Source organism: Rhinoraja longicauda, chromosome 1 (genome assembly GCF_053455715.1).
Source record: "Rhinoraja longicauda isolate Sanriku21f chromosome 1, sRhiLon1.1, whole genome shotgun sequence".
NCBI lineage: Eukaryota > Metazoa > Chordata > Chondrichthyes > Rajiformes > Arhynchobatidae > Rhinoraja > Rhinoraja longicauda.
Window position 1 is genome coordinate 6,693,075 of NC_135953.1, and position 18,312 is coordinate 6,711,386.

Genomic DNA, 18,312 nt, shown 5'->3' on the forward strand with positions numbered 1-18,312 from the left:
CTGTGTGGTGTCTCCGTTCCCGCTGCGGCCTACCACCGGCCATGCACCTGGAGCTGGCGGCCTCCACCTGGGACCACCTGGGCTCTGGTTCACAGAGCCCGCGGCCCGGACTCACCACCTGCGACGCTGGCTGCCTTCGGATGCTGCGGGAGCGGCTGCAACTCGTCTCCGGAGGCTCCGGCGCGGACCGCCTGGACGTCGGAAGCCCGCAGGCCCCTGGGTGGGGGCCGACATCGGGAGCTCCAGCAGCGGCAGCGTCTTCGCCCACCCCGAATCGCGGGGCTTGGGTCGGCCCGCCGCGGACCCTTCACCGTCCAATGCGGCCTGGAATAGGCGGCGGGATTTTCTCCGCCCGGCGGGGGCTTCAATGTCAAGAGCCCCGACCGCCCCGATGTGGCAACTCCAACAGCCTGACCGCGGGAGAAGACGGCAGGGGAAGAGGAATGACATTCTGGCCTTCTATCACAGTGAGGAGGGGACTGGAGGAGACTCACTGTGATGGATGTTTCTTTTGTTTGGTGTTAGTTAATGATTGTATGTGTTATTGCATTTTTATTGATTATTCTTATTGGTCTTATTGTTGAACTGCGGGTAATTTTTCATTTCACTACACATTTATGTGTATGTGATAAATAAACGACTATTGACTATTGACTATTGACTAGTGCAGACAAGACTAGCATATAGATGGGACATGTTGGGCTGCGTGGGAAAGTTGGGCCACAGGGCCTGTTTCCACGCTGTAAGACTCAATGACTTTATGACTCTAACATGGATCGGTGATGTTTCGGGTCGGAGGTGTCTTCCTCAGACGTTTGCTTCATTGATTAATTGAAATATACGGCACGCAAAACAGGCCCCTCTGGCCCACCAAGTCCACGTTGATCATCCATCACACGTTGGCAACCCTAGTTCCACAGTCCGTGAAATTTAAACATAAATCTCCAAGTTTTCTTCACCACCCTGAAGAAAACAGGCCACGCTGCGTGAAAAAGACAGTGACATTCTTACCCGGATGAAGCTTGGGAAGTTTTGGCCATGGTAACCGATCGCAAAATAGTCCGGTTTGGGCCTCAGGACCTGCATGATGTTTTCATAGAATTTGGCCTGGCGTTGCTGTGAAATTGAAGAGAGATGAAGGTTAGAGGTTTAGAGGAAGCAAAGGGGACAGTGCTGGAGTAACTCAGCGGGTCAGGCGTCATCTCTGGAGAACACGGATACGTGACCTGTCAATAGACAATAGACAATAGATGCAGGAGCAGGCCATTCGGCCCTTCGAGCCAGCACCGCCATTCACTGTGATCATGGCTGTGATCATTCACAATCAGTACCCCGCTCCTGCCTTCTCCCCATACCCCCTGACTCCGCTATCATTAAGAGCTCTACCTAGCTCTCTCTTGAATGCATTCGGAGAATTGGCCTCCACTGCTTTCTGAGGCAGAGAATTCCACAGATTCACAACTCTCTGACTGAAAAGGTTTTTCCTCATCTCAGTTCTAAATGGCTTACCCCTTATTCTTAAACTGTGGCCCCTTTGTTCTGAACTCCCCCAACATTGGGAACATGTTTCCTGCCTCTGACGTGTCCAACCCCTTAATAATCTTATACGTTTCAATAAGATCCCCTCGCATCCTTCTAAATTCCAGTGTATACAAGCCTAGTCGCTCCAGTCTTTCAACATATGACAGTCCCGCCATTCCGGGAATTAAACTAGTAAACCTACGCTGCACGCCGGGAATGTCAGGAAGCTTAGTTTTTTAGTTTAGTTCAGAGATACATCACGGAAACAGGCTCTTCTGCCCACTGAGTCCGCGCTGACATAGGAGGGACTATTTACAATGATATCAAAGCCTATTAGCCTCCAAACCTGTACGTCTTGCCCTGGTGAGACCACATCTGGAGTATTGTGTGCAGTTTTGGTCTCCTAATTTGAGTAAGGACATCCTTGTAATTGAGGCAGTGCAGCGTAGGTTCACGAGATTGATCCCTAGGATGGCGGGACTGTCATATGAGGAAGGATTGGGAAGACTGGGCTTGCATTCATTGGAGTTTAGAAGGATGAGAGGGGATCTTAATAGAGACGTATAAAATTATAAAAGGACTGGACAAGCTGGATGCAGGAAAAATGTTCCCAATGTTGGGCGAGTCCAAAACCAGGGGCCACCGTCTTAGAATAAAGGGGAGGCCATTATTGACTGAGGTGAGAAGGAACTTTTTCACCATGGGAGTTGTGAATTTGTGGAATTCTCTGCCACAGAGGGCAGTGGAGGCCAAATCACTGGATGAATTTAAGAGAGACTTAGATAGAGCTCTAGGGGCTAGTGGAATCAAGGGATATGGGGAGAAGGCAGGCATGGGTTATTGATTGTAGATGATCAGCCATGATCACAAAGAATGGCGGTGCTGGCTCAAAGGGCCGAATGGCCTCCTCCTGCACCTATTTTCCATGTTTCTTTGTCTTTGGAGTGTGGGAGGCAACCGGAGCACCCGGAGAAATCCCACGTAGGTCACGGGGGAGAACGCACAAACTCCGTACATGCAGCACCCGTAGTCTGGATTGAACCCGGGTCTCTGGTGCTGTAAGGCAGCAAATCTACCGCTGCGCCACCGAGCCGCACTTCAGGCTGAGCCTTCAAACAAAGCACTGGTGTCAGTTCATACCCATCTTTTACACTCACTCTTTACACAGGGCCGATTAGCCGACAAACCCTCACGTCTTTGGGACTGGGGATCATCCGGGGAGAACGTGGATAAAACCTGCGTGGTCACTGAGGGAATGTGCAAACTCCACACAGGCACACTACCCAAGGTGAGGATTGAACCTGGGACTCTGGCACTGGGACAATTCTGGTGAAGCTAACAGAGAGGAATTGTTTCCTCTGGCATGTGGCACCATTTAGGTCAGAGAAACAGCGTGGAAATCACAGAGTGCGTGCCGACCAACAATCTCCGGTCCACCGAGTCCACGCCGACCAGCGATCCCCGCACACTAACACTATCCTGCACCCACTAGGGACAATTTACACATACACCAAGCCAATTAACCTACATACCTGCACGTCTTTGGAAACCGAAGATCTCGGAGAAAGCCCACGCAGGTCACGGGGAGAGCGTACAAACTCCGCAAAGACAACGGCAGTAGTCAGGATCGAACCCGGGACAGCACTGTAAGGCAGCAACTCTACCGCTGTGCAAACATGGCCGCCCAATGCTCCTGGGCCTGGCCAAGCTGCCCATCCGCGAGTCACGGCGCCAGGCGGAAGAGGGCTCTGCCCGAGCCGGCTGCCTGCCCCTTTTCCGGGGTTACGTACGTCGGGACCCTTCTTCGGACGTCTTTGAAGTGTGGGAGGAAACCGGAGCGCCCGGAGGAAGCCTACTGGGCCAAAGGGATAACGTGCAAACTCCAGACGGACAGCGCCCGGGATCGGGACCAAACCCGGGTCTCTGACGCTGTGAGGCAGCAGCTGAGCCATGGAGCCGCCCCAGTGATGGATTTAAAATGATTCTCAAACACGAGCCAGAGTGCTGCTTCTCCACCTTCAAGTGAAATTTAAGCACAGCGGCATGGCGGGCCGAGAAGCGATCAAATAAAGTCAGAAGAGTGAAACGAGAAGTGATCTGTGATTGCAAATGAATTCTTCCCCCACTCCTGCACAAACAGCGGGCTACAAATAGACAATAGGTGCAGGAGGAGGCCATTCGGCCCTTCGAGCCAGCACCGCCATTCAATGTGATCATGGCTGATCATTCTCAATCAGTACCCCGTTCCTGCCTTCTCCCCATACCCCCTGACTCTGCTATCCTTAAGAGCTCTATCCAGCTCTCTCTTGAATGCATTCAGAGAATTGGCCTCCACTGCCTTCTGAGGCAGAGAATTCCACAGATTCACAACTCTCTGACTGAAAAGGTTTTTCCTCATCTCCGTTCTAAATGGCCTACCCCTTATTCTTAAACTGTGGCCCCTTGTTCTGGACTCCCCCAACATTGGGAACATGTTTCCTGCCTCTAACGTGTCTAACGTCTGTCCGCGCCCGGGTGGTGTTGGAGAGGGACTACGTGCTGTCCCCTGGGGGATTTCCGAGTGGATGCATCCTGGATAGGGATTGTAATACAGGTGTATAATAGTTTAATTTGGTATATTTGTTTGTATTGTTTTCTGGTGGTGAGTTCTGTTTGGTTTTATTATTTTTAATAAATATGTCAATATTATTTTTCAAAGAATTGAATAAATCTTTTTGATATAAAACAAACCGGGGCCGCCCAATGATATTTCCATGTTAGCTTATTTTCGTATCCTACTAGGGGCAATTTACAGAGGCCAATTAACCTATAAACCTGTTGAAACAAAGAACTGTAGATGCGGGTTTATACCAAAATAGACACAAAGGATGAGAGGGGATCTTATCGAAACGTATAAGATTATTAAGGGGTTGGACACGTTAGAGGCAGGAAACGTGTTCCCAATGTTGGGGGAGTCCAGAACCAGGGGCCACAGTTTAAGAATAAGGGGTAGGCCATTTAGAACGGAGATGAGGAAAAACTTTCTCAGTCAGAGAGTTGTGAATCTGTGGAATTCTCTGCCTCAGAAGGCAGTGGAGGCCAATTCTCTGAATGCATTCAAGAGAGAGCTAGATAGAGCTCTTAAGGATAGCGGAGTCAGGGGGTATGGGGAGAAGGCAGGATAAGATCTCCTCTCATCCTTCTAAATTCCTGTGTATACAAGGCCAGTCGCTCCAGGCTTTTCTGATGGGCGGCACGGTGGCCCAGCGGCAGTTATTACCTTGTAGCGCCAGAGTCCCGGTTTCCATCCCGACTACGGGGGCTGCCTGTGTGGAGTTTGTACGTTCTCCCCGTGACCTGCTTGGGTTTTCTCCGGGATCTCTGGTTCTTTCCCACACTCCCAAGATGTACGGGTTTGTAGGCTAATTGGCTGGGTATAATTGTAAATCATCCATGGTGTGTGTGTGTGTAGGGTAGTGTTACTAGGTTAATTCCCGGAATGGCGGGACTGTCATATGTTGAAAGACTGCAGTGACTGGGCTTGTATACACTGGAATTTAAAAGGATGAGAGGAGATCTTATCAAAACGTATAAGATTATTAAGGGGTTGGACACGTTAGAGGCAGGAAACATGTTCCCAATGTTGGGGGAGTCCAGAACAAGGGGCCACAGTTTAAGAATAAGGGGTAGGCCATTTAGAATGGAGATTAGGAAAAACTTTTTCAGTCAGAGAGTTGTGAATCTGTGGAATTCTCTGCCTCAGAAGGCAGTGGAGGCCAATTCTCTGAATGCATTCAAGAGAGAGCTAGATAGAGCTCTTAATGATAGCGGAGTCAGGGGGTATGGGGAGAAGGCAGGAACGGGGTACTGATTGAGAATGATCAGCCATCAACACAGTGAATGGCGGTGCTGGCTCAAAGGGCCGAATGGCCTCCTCCTGCACCTATTGTCTATTGTTTGATGTCTAGTGTGCGGGAATCCCTGGTCGGCACGGACTCGGTGGGCCGAAGGGCCTTTTTTCCGCGCTGTATCTCCGAACTAAACTTCACTAAGTGCTGCGTAGGATGGGAGCTGTCCCGCTCGAGAAGAATCCTCATACCCACTGATTTCCACCATTAACCTAAGAACCGCTTGGAGAGTTTGTCACTGCTGACTGGCCCGCCTGGCACACTCCCTCTGTGGATTAGAGAGGAGCCTGCGGAGAGGCGAAGTCTAATCGTTTGAACGTAATTCGGTTTTCGTCAGTCATCGTTAGCTTATCAAAATCAATGTCAGGGCACATTTACTCACCAGGGTCTTGCTCAGCAGCCCGTAATCAAAGACCTCCGTCTCATACTGCTCGGCCAGTTCTTTGCAGAGATGGATGGCTTCTTCCCACATCTGCTCACAGCGAGGGGTGAATAATTAGTTCGGCACATTACCACTCCTACATCTGTGTCACATCAGGGTCAGTGCAATGATTTAGATTTTAGATTTAGAGATACAGCGCGGAAACAGGCCCTTCGGCCCACCGGGTCCGCGCCGACCAGCGATCCCCGCACACTGACACTATCCGACACCCACTAGGGACAATTTTTACACTTGCCCAGTCAATTAACCTACATACCAGTACGTCTTTAGAGTGTGGGAGGAAACCGAAGATCTCGGAGAAAACCCACGCGGGTCACAGGGAGAACGTACAAACTCCGTACAGACGGCGCCCGTAGTCAGGATCGAACCTGAATCTCCGGCGCTGCATTCGCTGTAAGGCAGCAACTCTACTGCTGCGCCACCGCTGGGTGAAAAAGTTCCTTCTCACCTCAGTTTTAAATGGCCTCCCCTTTATTCTTAGACTGTGGCCCCCTGGTTCTGGACTCCCCCAACATTGGGAACATTTTTCCTGCATCTAGCTTGTCCAGTCCTTTTGTAATTTTATGCGTCTCTATAAGATCCCCTCTCATCCTTCTAAACTCCCGTGAATACAAGCCCAGTCTTTCCAATCTTTCCTCATATGACAGTCCCGCCATCCCGGGGATTAACCTGGTGAGCTTACGCTGCACTGCCTCACTGGCAAGGACGTTCTTCCTCAAATTAGGCGACCAAAACTGCACACAGTACTCCAGGTGTGGTCTCACCAGGGCCCTGTACAACTGCAGAAGGACCTCTTTACTCTCAACTCCTATGGCTTGGCATATGGCATGGAAAAAGGCCCTTCGGCCCACATTGCCCACGCCGACCAAGACACAGCAGTTATCCACCAGCCTGCATTTGGCCCATATCCCTCTTAATCTTTCCTATAGACAATAGACAATAGGTGCAGGAGGAGGCCATTCGGCCCTTCGAGCCAGCACCGCCATTCAATGTGATCATGGTTGATCATTCTCAATCAGTACCCCGTTCCTGCCTTCTCCCCATACCCCCTAACTCCGCTATCCTTAAGAGCTCTATCTAGCTCTCTCTTGAATGCATTCAGAGAATTGGCCTCCACTGCCTTCTGAGGCAGAGAATTCCACAGATTCACAACTCTCTGACTGAAAAAGTTTTCCCTCATCTCCATTCTAAATGGCCTACCCCTTATTCTTAAACTGTGGCCCCTTGTTCTGGACTCCCCCAACATTGTGAACATGTTTCCTGCCTCTAACGTGTCCAACCCCTTAATAATCTTATACATTTCGATAAGATCCCCTCTCATTCTTCTAAATTCCAGCGTATACAAGCCCAGTCGCTCCAGTCTTTCAACATACGACAGTCCCGCCATTCCAGGAATTCCTGTCCATGTACCTGTCCAAATGTCTTTTAAATGTTATAATACCTACCTCAACTACCTCCTCTGACAGCTCATTCCTTATACCCACCACCCTCTCTATGAAGTAGTTGCCCCTCGGAGCTTTCTATTAAATCTTTCCCCTTTCACCTAAATGTGTCCTCTGGTTCTCGATTCCTCCATTCTGGATGAAAATATGCCTTCACCCTATCCGATTAAATCTTTCCCGTCTCACCTATCTTTAGATTTATTATTGCCCGTGTACCGAGGTACAGTGAAAAGGCTTGTTTTGCATGCAATCCAAACAAATTGCACGTTGGCGCGGCGGTGGAGTTGCTGCCTCACAGCGCCAGAGACCCGGGTTCGCTCCCGACTGTCCGTACGCAGTCTGTACGGTTTTCCCACGGCCACGATCCGATTTTTTCCTACACAGTGTAACTTGCCACCATGTTCAGCACAGACCTTGTGGGCTGAAGGGCCACAGTTTTGGTCTCCTAATCTGAGGAAAGACATTCTTGCCATAGTGGGAGTACAGAGAAGGTTCACCAGATTGATTCCTGGGATGGCAGGACTTTCATATGAAGAAAGACTGGATAGACTCGGCTTGTACTCGCTGGAATTTAGAAGATTGAGGAGGGATCTTATAGAAACTTACAAAATTCTTAAGGGGTTGGACAGGCTAGATGCAGGAAGATTGTTCCCGATGTTGGGGAAGTCCAGAACAAGGGGTCACAGTTTAAGGATAAGGGGGAAGTCTTTTAGGACCGAGATGAGAAAGTTTTTTTCACTCAGAGAGTGGTGAATCTGTGGAATTCTCTGCCACAGAAGGTAGTTGAGGCCAGTTCATTGGCTATATTTAAGAGGGAGTTAGATGTGGCCCTTGTGGCTAAAGGGATCAGGGGGTATGGAGAGAAGGCAGGTACGGGATACTGAGTTGGATGATCAGCCATGATCATATTGAATGGCGGTGCAGGCTCGAAGGGCCAAATGGCCTACTCCTGCACCTATTTTCTATGTTTCTATGTTTCTATTCCTGTGCTGTAGCGTTCTATGTTCTACGGGTCAGGCAAAAATGTCGTTAAGCTGGGAAGCTCCGCGAGGATGTTGTCAGGACTCACGCGCCTAAGCAACAGGGAGAGATTGAGCAGGCTGGGATGAGGGGTCATCTTATAGAGGTGCATAAGATCACGAGTGGAATAGATCGGGTAAATACAAGACCCAGAGGCCATGCAATTAAGGTGAGGGGGGGGGGGGGGATAGGTTTAATAGGAACCTGACAGGCAACTTTTTTGCATAAAGGGTGGTGGGTGTATGGGAACAAGCTGCCAGAGGTAGTTGAGGCGTGGACCATCACAACATTCAGTTTAGTTTAGAGATACAGTGCGGAAACAGGCCCTTCGGCCCACCGGGTCCGCGCCGACCAGCGATCCCCGCACATTAACACTATCCTACACACAGTAGGGACAATTTTTACATTTATACCAAGCCAATTAACCTGCAAACCTGCACGTCTTTGGAGTGTGGGAGGAAAACGAAGATCTCCCAGAGAACCCACGCAGGTCACGGGAGAACGTACAAACTCCGTACAGACGGCGCCCGTAGTCGGGATTGAACCCGGGTCTCCGGTGCTGCATTCGCTGCAAGGCAGCAACTCTACCGCCGCGCCATCGTGACGTTTTAAAACATTTTGGACTGCTGCGTGGAAAGGGAACGTTTGGAGGGATATGGGCAAACTACCAGGGAGGTGGGACTGGTGTAGATGGGGCATGTTTCTTTGCATGGACAGGTTGGGCCGAAGGGTCTGTCTCTATGACATTCCAACACAACGAAAAATAGAAACAAATTAATTTTGTAACGGCCACGATATTGCCATACAGGACGGGCGCTAATTGCACAAATCAAATATTTCAGCGGGGCTTACAACACACAGAATGCAGGCACAAATGTGGGTGGGCTCATTAAGGAACACTAATCCTTCGCATTTAGCATTTCACAAGCTTAGCAAAGCAAATGTTTTGTTCCTCTGAGCTGACTACACATCGACATATCCCGCCTATATTTACCTTTGGCCTTTCAAATGCCCAGAAGGAGTTTGGGCGGCTTATATGTAGACATTTAACGGCTTAAACACTGAGCTCTTGCTCGATGGTTAGTTTGGTGCCATTTCCTTAGAGGCAAATGCATTTAGTTCTTCATCCTGCTGTTATCGACAATAGACAATAGGTGCAGGAGTAGGCCATTCAGCCCTTCGAGCCAGCAGCGCCATTCAATGTGAACATGGCTGATCATTCTCAATCAGTACCCCGTTACTGTCTTCTCCCCATACCCCCTGACTCCGCTATCCTTAAGAGCTCTTGAATGCATTCAGAGAATTGGCCTCCACTGCCTTCTGAGGCAGAGAATTCCACAGATTCACAACTCTCTGACTGAAAAAGTTTTTCCTCATCTCAGTTCTAAATGGCCTACCTCTTATTCTTAAACTGTGGCCCCTTGTTCTGGACTCCCCCAACATTGGGAACATGTTTCCTGCCTCTAACGTGTCCAACCCCTTAATAATCTTATACGTTTCGATAAGATCCAACTGTTGACAACTGTTTCTCTGAGATTTTCCTCAGGGCGCAGTGGTAGAGTTGCTGCCTCACAGCGCCAGAGACCCGGGTTCGATCCCGACCACGGGTGCTGTCTGTGCGGTGTTTGTACGTTCGCCCCGTGACCTCTGAGTTTTCTCTGAGATCTTCGGTTTCCTCACACATTCCAAAGACGTACAGGTTTTTTAGGTGAATTGGCTTGGTGTAAATGTAAAATTGTCCCTGGTGTGCATAGGGTATTGTTTATGTGCGGGGATTTGCCACTGCTACACGGGTGGTTTTAAATTAAACAGTAGGGGGTGGGGGGGGGGGGGGGGGGTGGGGGTGTTTCAAATGGGATAGACAAGGATGAAGTTAAAGGGAAAGAGAGTATAGGAATAATTAAGAAACACCCCAGAATTAACGGGGCAGAAAGCTCACGAAGCAATAGGAGAGAATGGCCAAGTGTAATAGGAATCGAGGTGGAAGCTGAGATGAGCAAAGGATTAAAAGTACAATATATGAATGCGCGAAGTAAAAGAAGTAAAGTGGATGAGCTTGAGGCTCAGTTAGAGATTGGCAGGTATGACATTGTGGGGATTACAGAGACGTGGCTGCAGAAGGATCGGGACTGGGAACTGAATATTCAGGGTTATACGTCCTATAGAAAGGACAGACAGGCGGGCAGAGGGGTAGCTCTGTTGGTGAGGGATGGAATTCAGTCCCTTGCGAGGGGTGACATTGGGACTGACGATGTAGAGTCACTGTGGATAGAATTGAGGAATTGGAAAGGTAAGAAGACACTAATGGGAGTTATCAACAGACCCCCAAACAGTAGCCGGATATAGGGTGTAAGTTGCAGCAGGAGTTAAAATTGGCATGTAACAAAGGTAATGCCACTGTGGTTATGGGGGATTTCAATATGCAGGTAGACTGGGGAAATCAGGTTGGTTCTGGACCCCAAGAAAGGGAGTTTGCTGAGTGCCTCCGAGATGGATTCTTAGAGCAGCTTGTACTGGAGCCTACCAGAGAGAAGGCAATTCTGGATTTAGTGTTTTCCAATGAACCAGATTTAATAAGGGAATTCAAGGTAAAGGAACCGCTCGGAGGTAGTGATTAGTTTTAATCTGCAATTTGAGAGGGAAAAGGTTAAACCAGGAACGTCGGTGTTGCAGTTGAACAAAGGGGACTATGAAGGCATGAGAGAGGAGCTGGCCAAGGTCGAATGGAAAGGGATCCTAGCAGGAATGACGGTGGAACAGCAATGGCAGGAATTTCTGGGCACAATCCGGAAGACGCAGGATCATTTCATTCCAAAGAGGAAGAAAGATTCTAAGGGGAGTAAGAAGCAACTATGGCTGACAAAGGAAGTTAGAGATGGAATAAAACTTTTTAAAAAAGATGTAAAAGATAGCAAAGAGTAGCAGGAAGCCAGAGGATTGGGCAACTTTCAAAGGACAACAGAAGATAGCAAAAAGGTCAATGTGGGCTGAAAAGATGAAGTACGAGGGGAAGATGGCCAAGAATATAAAGAAGGACAGTAAAAGCTTCTTTAGATATGTTAAGAGAAAAAGAGTAGCAAAGTCAAATGTGGGTCCCTTGAAGGCAGACACGGGTGAAATTATTATGGGTAACAAGAAAATGGCAGAAGAGTTGAACAGGTACTTCGGATCTGTCTTCACTAAGGAAGACACAAACAATCTCCCAGATGTACTAGTGGACAGAGGATCTAGGGAGACAGAGGAACTGAAATAAATTTTCATTAGGCGATAAATAGTATTGGGTAGACTGATGGGACTGAAGGCTGATAAATCCCCTGGGCCTGATGGGCTTCATCCCAGGGTACTCAAGGAGGTGGCTCAAGAAATTCTGGACGCATTGGTGATCATTTTCCAATGTTCAATAGATTCAGGATCAGTTCCTGTGGATTGGAGGGTAGCTAATGTTATCCCACTTTTCAAGAAAGGAGCGAGAGAGAAAACGGGGAATCACAGACCAGTTAGCCTGACATCAGTGGTGGGAAAGATGCTGGAGTCAATTATTAAAGAAGTAATAACGGTGCATTTGGATAGCGGTAAAAGGATAAGTCCAAGTCAGCATGGATTTATGAAATCATGCTTGACTAATCTTCTGGAATGTTTTGAGGATGTAACAAGTAAAATGGATGAAGGGGAGCCAGTGGATGTAGTGTATCTAAACTTTCAGAAAGCCTTTGATAAGGTCCCACACGGGAGATTGGTGAGCAAAATTAGAGCACATGGTATTGGGGGTAGGGTTTCGACATGGATAGAGAATTGGTTGGCAGACAGGAAGCAAAGAGTAAGAATAAACGGGTCCTTTTCAGAATAGCAGGCAGTGGCGAGTGGAGTGCCGCAAGGCTCGGTGTTGGGGCCGCAACTATTTACGATATATATTAATGATATGGAAGAGGAAATTAGAAGTAACACTAGCAAGTTTGTGGATGACACAAAGCTGGATGGCAGTGTGAACTGCGAAGAGGATGTTAGGAGGTTGCAGGGTGACTTGGACAGGTTGAGTGAGTGGGCAGATGCGTGGCAGATGCAGTATAATGTAGATAAATGTGAGGTTATCCACTTTGGCAGCAAGAACAAGGAGGCAGATTATTATCTCAATGATAGATTATTATCTCAGATTAGGTAAAGGGGAAGTGCAACACGACCTTGGTGTCCTTCTACACCAGTCACTGAAAGTTGGCGTGCAGGTACAGCAGGCATTGAAGAAAGCTAATGGCATGTTATCATATATCATATCATCATATCATATATATACAGCCGGAAACAGGCCTTTTCGGCCCTCCAAGTCCGTGCCGCCCAGTGATCCCCGTACATTAACACTATCCTACACCCACTAGGGACAATTTTTTACATTTACCCAGCCAATTAACCTACATACCTGTACGTCTTTGGAGTGTGGGAGGAAACCGAAGATCTCGGAGAAAACCCACGCAGGTCACGGGGAGAACGTACAAACTCCTTACAGTGCAGCACCCGTAGTCAGGATCGAACCTGAGTCTCCGGCGCTGCATTCGCTGTAAAGCAGCAGCTCTACCGCTGCGCTACCGTGCCGCCCTATGTTGGTCTTCATAACGAGAGGATTTGAGTGCAGGAGCAAAGAAGTCTTCTGCAGTTGTACAGGGCCCTGGTGAGACCACATCTGGAGTATTGTGTGCAGTTTTGGTCTCCTAATTTGAGGAAGGACGTGCTTGCTATTGAGGCAGTGGAGCGTAGGTTCATAAGGTTAATCCCTGGGATGGAGGGACTGACATATGAGGAAAGAATGGAAAGACTGGGCTTGTGTTCACTGGAGTTTAGAAGGGTGAGAGGGGATCTTATCGGGACGTATAAAATTATAAAAGGACTGGACAAGCTAGATGCAGGAAAAATGTTCCCAATGTTGGGGGAGTCCAGAACCAGGGGCCACACAGTCTAAGAATAAAGGGGAGTCCATTTAAAACTGAGGTGAGAACGGGGTACTGATTGAGAATGATCAGCCATGATTACATTGAATGGCGGTGCTGGCTCGAAGGGCCGAATGGCCTCCTCCTGCACCTATTGTCTATTGTCTATTGAGAAGAAACTTTTTCACCCAGAGAGTTGTGAATTTGTGGAATTCTCTGCCAAAGAAGGCAGTGGAGGTCAAATCACTGGATGAATTTAATAGATAGAGCTGTAGTGTCTAGTGGAATCAAGGGATATGGGGAGAAGGCAGGCACAGGTTACTGATTGTGGATGATCAGCCATGATCACAGTGAATGGCGGTGCTGGCTCAAAGGGCCAAATGGCCTCCTCCTGCACCTATTTTCTTTGTTTCTTTGTCTATGTTTCTAAGATATTTTAGAGTAAACTTTTCACGTGTGGTTAATGAAGAATAAAGCTTCCCTGAGTGAGTTGGTCATTCATTCAGTGCGTTAAGTTTCTACTCAGAAGAAATGATGGGGAAATGTTGATATCCATCCTGTTTTTTGAATTAGCTGACTCTCTTCAAAACGTTATGGTAAAACGATGTTTATGATGTTCAATCTTCAAAATGTTCTTCTCAAGTAATTTAATGCTTGCATCCGAAAGAATAACTGGTTCGATGTTGTTATGCTGGAAAATGGTGCAGTGAAAATGTGTGGGAAGGAACTGCAGATGCTGAGTTTATACTGAAGGTGGACACAAACTGCATGAGCAACTCAGCGGGACAAGGCAGCATCTCTGGAGAGAAAGAACGGGCGACCTTTCGGGTCGGAACCCTTCTTCGGATGGCAGGGAAGGTTCCAGGTACCTTCTTCAGGTACATAGAAGATTTACGAGGATGTTGCCGGGACTTGTGGGCCTGAGCTACAGGGAGAGAGAGGTTGAGCAGGCCAGGACTTTATTCCTTGGAGCGCAAGAGGATGAGGGGTGATCTTCTGGAGCTGTACTTCTGGAGGAACGGGGTACTGATTGAGAATGATCAGCCATGATCACATTGAATTGCGGTGCTGGCTCGAAGGGCCGAATGGCCTCCTCCTGCACCTATTGTCTATTGTCTATTGTGTATAAGACCGGGAGGGAATGAGATAATAGACAATAAACAATAGGTGCCAGGAGTAGGCCATTCGGCCCTTCGAGCCAGCACCGCCATTCAATGTAATCATGCCTGATCATCCACAATCAGTACCCCGTTCTTGCCTTCTCCCCATATCTCGACTCAGCTATCATTAAGAGCTCTATCTAGTTCTCTCTTGAAAGCATCCAGAGAATTGGCCTCCGCTGCCTTCTGAGACAGAGAATTCCAGAGATAGGGTAAATGCACAGGCTGTTATCCAGAGTAAGGGAATCAAGAACCAGAGGGCAATGGTTTAAGGTGAGTGGGGGAAAGATGTACGAGTTCTTTCCCACTCGTTTTATATTGCTCATGTAAATATATATCATATTCATATATTCCTCGAAGGTATCACAAAAAGCTGGAGTAACTCAGCGGGCCAGACAGCGTCTCTAGAGAGATGGGGAGGGTGGCGTTTTGGCTCAGAATCCTTCATCAGACTGAAGCCTCACAGTCAGAAGAAGGGTTCCGGACCGAGACGTCACCTATTCCTTTCAGTTTAGTTTAGAGACACAGCGCGGAAACAGGCCCTTCCGCCCATCGAATCCGTGTCGACCAGCGACCCTCGCACATTAACACTACCCTACAAACACACGGGACGATTTACAATTTTAACGAAACCAATTAACCTGCAAACCTGTACGTCTTTGGAGTGTGGGAGGAAACCGAAGATCTCGGAGAAAACCCACGCAGGTCACGGGGAGAACGTACAAACTCCGTACAGACGGCACCCGTAGTCGGGATCGAACCCGGGTCTCCGGCGCTGCATTCGCTGTAAGGCAGCAACTCTGCCGCTGCGCCACCGTGGCCGCACAGCGATAGAGGCAGATTAAGGCAGAGATAGATAGATTTTTGATTAGTACGGGTGTCAGAGGTTACGGGGAGAAGGCAGGAGAATGGGGTTAGGAGGGAGGGACAGATCAGCCATGATTGAATGGCGGAGCAGACTTGATGGGCCAAATGGCCTAATTCTACTCCTATCCCTTACGACCTTATAACCTCCGGCACTCAAGAGGGAAACGATCCAAGTGGTCTAGTCTTACCAAATGGCGGCATTGCCCTAGCAGCTGCCGCTCACCTGCAGTCCATTTGTCTTTGTGTTTTTGTTGGGTTTTTTTGGTCTTAATTGTAGTTGTGATGTGGTGTTTTTGTGTTTGTGTACTATGTGTGTATGTGGGGGGGAGGGGGAAACTGTAACACTATAAATATGTGTCCCTTCAGAACGGAGACCCGACCTTTGATTTCTGGGCCGTGTCTCTGTTCCTGCTGCGGCCTACCATCGGCCCAACTCCTGGAGCTGTCGGCCTCCAGGGCTCCGGTTCGCAGAGCCCGCGGATCGAACTTACCACCACCGGAGCCGGCCGTCTTCGGAGGCTGCGGGAGCGGCTGCGACTCGCCTTAGGCTCGGGCCGCGTGGATGCCGACATCGGGAGCTCCGGCAGCGGCAGCGGGTTCGCCCGCCCCGGGTCGCGGGGCATGGGGCGCGGACATTTCACCGTCCGGCGCGGCCTAAGATAGGCCGCGGGATATTTCTCTGCTGGGTGGGGGCTTCAATGTCGGGAGCCACGACCGCCCCGACGTGCAGCAACAGCGGCAGCGACAGCGACAGCGTGTTCGCCCGCCCTGGATCGGACTTATCATCGGCGGAGCCGGCCGTCTTCAGAGGCTGCGGGAGCGGCTGCGACGCGACGCGCCTTGGGCTCGGCCCGCTGTGGACCGTCTGGTGCGGCCTGCAACCACAACAACCTGACCGCGGGCGAGGACAGCGGGAGAAGGGAAAGATATTGTGGCCTTCCATCACAGTGAGGAGAGGACTGGAGGAGACTCACTGTGATGGATGTTTCTTTGATGGATGTTTCTTTTTTGTGTGTTTTTTTTGGGGTTGGGTGGTTCAAGTGCCTGTTTGATGTTTTTATTGTTGGACTGTGTTTTTGGGGGTTTTAGGGTGTGTGATTTGAATGCCTATTTAATGCTTCTATTGTTGGACTGTGTTTTGGGGGGTTTTTGGGGTTGGGTAATTTGGGTGCCTGTTTAGTGCTTTTATTGTTGGACTGTGGGTGATTGAATTAACATTTTGTTCAAGATGGCCGCGCCGTTGTGTTTGGCTGCCTGCCACTGTATGGTTCTTTTTTTCCTAGTCAGATGTGCAGCACTTTGGTCAACGTGGGTTGTTTTTAAATGTGCTATACAAATAAATTGACTTGACTTGACTTGACTTACCTTGCCCTTGTCAAAGTATTCGATGATTTTGTTGTAGAGATTCTCCTTTAGTTGCCTCTGTGTCTGTGAACCTTGGAAGTCTTGGATGTGCAGAGGAAACTGGTCGTCTGTCCACTGAAAAGGGAAGCGGAGAATCATTGAAGTGTGAGGCTCGTAGATCAACTTGAGAATACACAAAGTATAGCTGCAGATGGCGAAGATGTGCAATAACCCTGGACGCTGCGGGAAACAACTCAGCAGCGTCTCAGGAGAAGAATTACACTAAGAAAAGTAAAACTATATTTCTTAAAAAGTCATAAAAGGTAACGTTGGTTCGGCCACCTTTGAAGTATTGTGTGCTTTTCTAGTGCACCACTGTACTGTACTGTACAGTGGAAATAGAAACATAGAAAATAGGTGCAGGAGGAGGCCATTTGGCCCTTCGAGCCGGTGCTGGCTCGAAGGGCCGATTGGCCTACTCCTGCACCTATTGTCTATTGTCTATTGAGCCAGCACCGCCATCCATTATGATCATGGCTGATCATCCACAATCAGTAACCCGCTCCTGTTATAGGAAGGATATGGAAGTTTTAGAAAGGGTTCAGGTTCACTGGAATATTGTCTGGATTAGTGGGCGGTCACGGTGGCGCAGCGGTAGAGTTGCTGCCTTACAGCGAATTCAGCGACGGAGACCCGGGTTCGATCCCCACCACGGGCGCTGTCTGTACGGAGTTTGTACGTTCTCCCCGTGACCTGCGTGGGTTTTCTCCGAGATCTCCGGATTCCTCCCACACTCCAAAGACGTACAGGGTTGTTGGTTAATTGGCTTGGTGTATGTGTAAAATTGTCCCTAGTGTGTGTGTAGGACAGTGTTAGTGTGCGGGGATCGCTGGTCGGCGCGGACCCGGTGGGCCGAAGGGCCTGTTTCCGCACTGTATCTCTAAACTAAGCTAAACTAGTCCAGAGTCATACAGCACAGAACCAGGCCCTTCGGCCCGACTTGTCCATGCGCACCAAGTTGCTCCGTCTATCCTGGTCTCACCTGCCTGTAATTGACCACTGACCCTCTAAACCTTTCCCATCCATTGTCACAGATATAAAGCAGTAGAAATAGAAACATAGAAAATAGGTGCAGGAGTTGGCCATTCGGCACTTCGTGCCATCACCGCCATTCAATATGATCATGGCTGATCATCCACAATCAGTACCCCGTTCCTGCTTTCTCCCCATATCCCTTGATTTCGTTAGCCCCAAGAGCTAAGTCTAACACTCTCTCGAATACATCTTGAATAGAAATACTCTTGGAGAGAAATGTAATAGAAAGTTTCTCTGTAACTGTGAATTTAACAAATAGCAAGAAAAGGGAAAATATCACCCCAGTATTGGCTCCCTGTGAGATCCAGGATAGACTACAAAGTCCTCCTTCTTGTCTACAAAGCCCTAAAATGGATTAGGAGCAGCATATCTTACAGAGTCCATCCTTCCATATGCCCCTACTCGAGCGCTCAGGTCTGCTGATGCCGGCCTATTAGCCTCTCAATGCCGCAGCAGTAAGAAAATTGGTCAAACAGCCTTTATCAACTAGGCCCCCAAGCTGTGGAACGCCCTACCCAGGGCAATGAGAGATGCCCACTTAGTTGACATTTTTAAACGGCAGCTAAAAACATATCTTTTTAATCAAGCTTTTAACTGATTTTACTTCGTTTGTCTTTT

The 18,312-nt window shown here is 48.8% G+C and overlaps 1 protein-coding gene across 1 annotated transcript in view; it reads right to left on the minus strand.

The window, feature by feature from the left end:
* The window catches only part of LOC144598346 (dedicator of cytokinesis protein 2-like), an 894,447-nt gene that overhangs the window by 60,958 nt on the left and 815,177 nt on the right, over positions 1–18,312 (minus strand). The window contains exons 38-40 of the mRNA XM_078408406.1: positions 16,621–16,734; positions 5,791–5,880; positions 1,012–1,116 (exon numbers count right to left, since the gene is read on the minus strand). Of these exons, the coding sequence (XP_078264532.1) occupies positions 1,012–1,116; positions 5,791–5,880; positions 16,621–16,734 (309 nt within the window). The remainder of the gene's footprint in view (positions 1–1,011; positions 1,117–5,790; positions 5,881–16,620; positions 16,735–18,312) is intronic.